The 5,531-nt window shown below is 40.4% G+C and overlaps 1 protein-coding gene across 1 annotated transcript; it reads left to right on the forward strand.

The window, feature by feature from the left end:
* The first annotated feature begins 321 nt into the window (after positions 1-321).
* LOC149114281 (tachykinin-like peptides receptor 86C) lies at positions 322-5,253 on the forward strand. Its single transcript, XM_089286759.1, has 4 exons — positions 322-434; positions 981-1,251; positions 3,109-3,348; positions 4,329-5,253. Exons 1-4 carry the CDS (start codon positions 322-324, stop codon positions 4,611-4,613), a joined length of 909 nt encoding a protein of 302 aa, XP_089142885.1. The 3' UTR covers positions 4,614-5,253.
* The last annotated feature ends 278 nt before the right edge of the window (positions 5,254-5,531 follow it).

Raw genomic sequence — 5,531 nt, forward strand, 5'->3', positions numbered from 1 at the left:
CACGCGTTTCCTGCATGTAGAGGGAGCAAAGTCCATCAAAGATGCGGCATGACATGTGCTTCATTGCTAACTTACGTAATCATATGGTATGATATAATGAAGGTGTCAAGTTTCATCCCCTTAATTTATACCGTAGGTACCATCACGTGACGAAATATTCATCAGATATCGATTATCTCCAACAATCAGTTATTGCCACTTTTCTGTTTTTCTCACGTTACACTAGTGATCAGCTCAGTTATCAGGAATTCATCCTTCCTTATCTCGTTATTAAACCCAGCAGAACTAGCGACTGAGTGATATCATCAACAACATTCAACCATGATCGAATCATCCGGCATTGCCATAGCGACGACACACTCCGTACTTGTCATCATAGACATCGTTGGAAATTTTCTCGTTTGTGCGATCATAAAGAAACATCGAGACATGAGGTATGTTAACTAAAATATCACAGCCACTTTGAAACGTTACTGAGGCTTTACACGACAACTTTATGTAACAGTGAAATAGAAAGTAGTTAGCTTCTGATTAACATAGACTGATTCAAGCATTGGAGAATATTTTATGAACTTCAAATTAAGAGAATTTTATTAAAGTGTTTCAATTTTAAGTTCTTGTATTTATTTTTCATCGGGCGTTAAGAGTTACAACCCAGACAACTCAGACGTTTTCATTGTTTTCAATTAAGCAACATATTTGGGAGCGTTAATTGTTTCCTTGATAAGAAAGTCGACTAGAGCATAGAAATCGCTTCCAATCCAATATGTGGATGTTTTTTGCAGGAAACAAATTAACGTAAAGCCACTTGGGCTGTCCACGTGAGCAAAATTTGCGTCATAGGAGTGCCTTTTTCTGGACCCTCCTAGGATGTAGAAATGATCTAAAAATAATTCAGGAGGGATTACCCTGGGAATAAGGCTTATTTGGAGAATTAACTTTCTTAATCTTCAGCTTATTTATCATATTTAAGTCCACAGGACTCCCATCAACTATCTACTTGTGAACCTGGCTGTAGCGGATGCCTTGTATTCGACCTTTCTTACACCACAGACTGTCTACATGATCACTCCCACCCACCCAGAAGGGATAGCTGGAACAGTTTTATGCAAAATAATAACAGGTGGAAACCTCGCCTGGATTGCTGGAACCTCCTCGGTTGTTACTTTGGCTGCAATTGCCGCTGAACGATATTATGCAGTAGTCTATCCTACTGGCAGCGTGGGCAAACTTTCCAAGCGTAAACTGAAGGTGCGTCACTGACAAAAATTATTTATTAGTATTAGTATGTACCAAGCCAGTGCATTGTGTTTTTTACGCATTCTGGCTGGCTACTAAAACTCGAATAGGCAGGCATTTATGAAAACGGTCTATAAGCAAAATGCTTTTTTTGTTTTGTATTGTAACTGAAGAAGACATTTTGGCAGTCTATGAAGCAGCTGTCCCCATTATTTACGTATTCATTTTATTTCCTTCCCTCTGGAACTACGGCCTTGAATACAAACCTCCATCTGTCTTCTTCGCCTTCTCTCAGCTAGGTCATGCTGAAAGTCCTTAGCTCCGCTTTCAGAATTCGTGTCCATGCCAGAGCTGGTCTTCCTTTGTTCCTCTTCTCCTGATGGCTCCAATCCAAGGTTTGGCGGGTGACGCCTGTCTGCTCTCTGTGTAGGGTGCGTAAGATCAATTTCCACCTTCTGTTCTTGATGGTAACGGTGATGGGCTCCTGCCTGATTTTTCGCAGGAGTTCTTGGTTATAGATTTGCTCTGGCCATTTGGTGCGCAAAGTCTGACGGAGACAGATGTTGATGAAGAGCTGCATTTTGTGGTCCAAGTTCTTAATGCGTCTCCACGTTTCTTCCCCCTACGGGAGAAATGGTTTGTCATTGCTTTTGGATAGTCTCAGTTTCGTACTCCAGCTGAGGCTCTTCCTCCTCCATACTGATCTCTGGGTGCCAAAGGCCTAACGTGCATTGTTCATCCTAGACTTGCCATCTTCATCTGTCCCTGGGAGCTTCCTGGCTTCCACTTATTCGTAGGCTCTTGGTTTTTGTGACACTGATGATCTCGAGACCTTTTGTCCTGACAACTCCGCACAGTCTCTAAGTATTGGTCTGTATATGCTACCGAGTGAGTGACAGTAGGCTAAAGACGTCAGCGAAATCCAACCCTTCCTTTAGCTTCTGCATGAGGATCCATTGAATGCCTCTTGGCTCTTCCGTTGTTGTTTTTATCACCTAGTTCATCACCCAGGATACAGCCCTGTCTCACTCCTGTGTTGGCAGTGAGCGATACCGAAAAACCAGCATTGTGGATACCTCTTCAGCTGCTGTCGTCATAGAGGCTCTCATAATTTTAATGGTCGTATCAGGAAGGCCATACTGCCAAGATTCTCCAAATCATTGTTTTGTCCACCGTGTCAAACAACGTTTTGAAGTCAACAAAACTGACATGCAACGGTGACTGCAATTCTAGCGAATGTTCGATGATGATGAAGAGAGTCACTCTCTAATCCGTGCAAGACTTGTCTGCCCGGAATCTTCTTTCATGACTCCGGTTGGGGTATTTTCCGGACCTGGTGCTTTTCCATTCTTGATCTTCTTGTCGGCCCTCACTACCCAGGTCATCGTGGAGCAGACTGCTGAAGTGTTCTTCCCATCTTTAAGGCTGGTCTGATGTCTTACTGAGAACGTTGCCGTAACGTCCACGCACTAGGCTATTTGTATTTGCCTCCTGCCTGACAACTCAAGCGTGCTGTAGAGGGTTTTCATGTCATTTTCCTGGCCTGCAGTCTCGACCTCTTTAGTAATTCTATCTGCTAGTTCTCTCTTGCTGTCCCCATTAGCACAAATAATATTACAAAATTTGGCTGGGCAGTATTTACAAGTGAAGCTTTATTATTCTTAGGCGTGAAGTTATCGGTGAAAACCAGCATAAAACAATTAATTTGTTCACATTTGCAAGTTACAACAACTTCGAAAATGAAAAGAATCTTAAGTGTGATGCGTATTACTATTCCTTGAAAAGCATCTCTAAAAGAAGCCTTAACGGAACAGGTTTAAAATAGTATTTGCGTCGCTATCTTAACCGTTTTAGGCTTCCCTATTTCAGGTGATCATTCCCGCTTCTTGGATCTTTGCGTTGGTAATCCACATACCACTGCTTCTAGCCTTAAACGTAAAGGACAATGTCTGTGCGTGGAGTGAAGAAAGGATACCCAAAGCTTACTTTTTGTACTGGTCGGCCATTGTAATTTCAGCCATGATACTAATGGCTGCCTTGTATTCCAGAGTCGTCTGCACCTTGTGGTTCAAACATGATCCCGACAATCGAACCACCTTCCGACAGAGGGTAAGTAGTAGAGGAGCTCATCAGTCACCGTAATCTGAGTTATTTTGGCCAGTTACGAATGTATCTATAAATTGAAGGAAACCTAAAAATAGCATTTTACTAAGATAGAAAAAAATGAAAGAGAGAGTAATATATCGTAAAGCAACAAGGATGGTTAAGGATGGAGAAGATTGACACGGATTATAAACGACAGGCTTGAAAATTTTTCACTAAATTTTTCAAGATGCGCAAACGCTGACGAAGCTCCTTTTAAAGAAACAAGATCAATACGTGAACGTTTTTCGTTCGCTTCTCTGACGATAACTACTGAAGTGTTCAAATGAACGACTTGCAGTAGCTACGTTTTTTTCGATCATATTCTGGTGCCACCGAACATTCTGGAAACGTTTTGTTCCAGCGTTACTGTTAGGGGAATACTCTCCATCATGCAGTAACCATTGAAAACACGCCCATACAAAATATCAGTCTTTCTGTTTTTTGAAACATCTTCACCTTTGTAAATACTCTGAATACTTAAAAGGCTTGCTCTGTCTGCGATCCAGCTATTGTTCGTTAAGAGGAACTGACATTTTCACTCTGCCAAAAATATGTACAACTTCTTAAGACCGTACTCCCGTTAGTTCAGTTACCAGGCGACTAGTCGAGGACCGCACTTCCAAAATTAATATCAATAAAGATTTCAACACCAGGCGCAAATTAATTTCCCTTGTGCTATCGCATAAACTTTTTGCTTTAATCTAACTTTTATTTTATTATTATTATTATTATTGGTAACACCAAGTAGCTCGAATATATTAACACCGTTAGAGAAATGGCTATTGAGTAAATTCGAGAGTACATCAAATTTATGCACGCGTGTATAGTTTATGCAAGCGTATTTAGTGACATCTTGTTTTGAAGAAATCTTACGTTAAAATCACTTTGCTACTTTTTACTACTTTGTTACTATTTTAATTGGACTTATCTCTCTCTATACACAGGGCGTCCTGAGAGTGCGGAAGCGAGTCACTTTGATGGGGGTAGCTGTCACTGCTATATTTGGAATCTGCTGGGTGCCTGAAGTAATTGTGCACAACTTAGACAGTAACACATCTCTCAGTATCAGTGAAGATGCATACGCCGTTACTCATACGCTAATACTGTTCAGCTCCGCTGTCAACCCATTTGTGTACGCTCTGGTCAACAAAACCTTCCGAGAGAAGCTAAAGGAAATGATATGCTGTAGCTGCACCAGCTTCACGGGATCCACACGAACTCGAGTTTGACCACAAAATTTAACCTCCACGGCAGGGACATGATCTTTGGAGTGATCAAAAAATCAAAAACACTTCTTCTTTTATGAAACTTTAAAGTAAAAAGCTGTTAAAATTGAGTCTTAACGTTTTCGATCTGTTTGATCATCATCATCATCATCATCATCATCAACAACAACAACAACAACACTCTGATGATGATCAAACAGATCGAAAACTTTAAGACTCAATTTTAACAGCTTTTTACTTTAAAGTTTTATATTTTACTTTTATCGGCGAAATGTACATACTTCTTCTTTTAATGCTACTTTTTTATACTTAAAGCAAAATGTGACGGCATTATACATATTGGAGAAAAAAAGTTATCATAAATCTTAGCACTTTAACTTGCCTTGCGAGACAGCGATTCTCCTCTTCCCTGATCAGCAGGATAAGGGAATCTCTCACAGGGTAGGCAACTTTACCGGAGTATTACCTTTAATCTTTAATCGCTAAATTAAAGAATTGCAATAACCTTTCACAGATCCGGCAGGAAGGTTATAGCAGTTCTTCAATTTAGCGCCAGGAGGGGCTATTTACATTTGGTAGTTTAAGGGAGCTCGCTTATTGGAAGAGGGGACGTTTATTCGTTTTTCATATATATCACAATGTAGCACAGTACTTTAATGAAAAACAGAAACTTTAACTCAAGAACTTGGATAACGTTCAATACAGCGTTCAGAGTTCATTCATAGTTCATTAATCTAATCGGTCTATTCAATTTTAATGCCTCGAATGTCACTGTCGCTTTGGGTACGCTTAGCTTGTATAAAGAGGTTGCTGAATTTAGAATAGGGGGAGTGCTTAATAGGTGGTTATTGTAGCAATCTACGGGTATGTACACTACATAAATAACCCGGAGACCATTGGTCTTGATTCCATTCAAGTCTG

Source organism: Orbicella faveolata, unplaced genomic scaffold (genome assembly GCF_042242905.1).
Source record: "Orbicella faveolata isolate gen_17 unplaced genomic scaffold, um_ofav_v1 contig_14, whole genome shotgun sequence".
Taxonomy (NCBI): Eukaryota; Metazoa; Cnidaria; class Anthozoa; order Scleractinia; family Merulinidae; genus Orbicella; species Orbicella faveolata.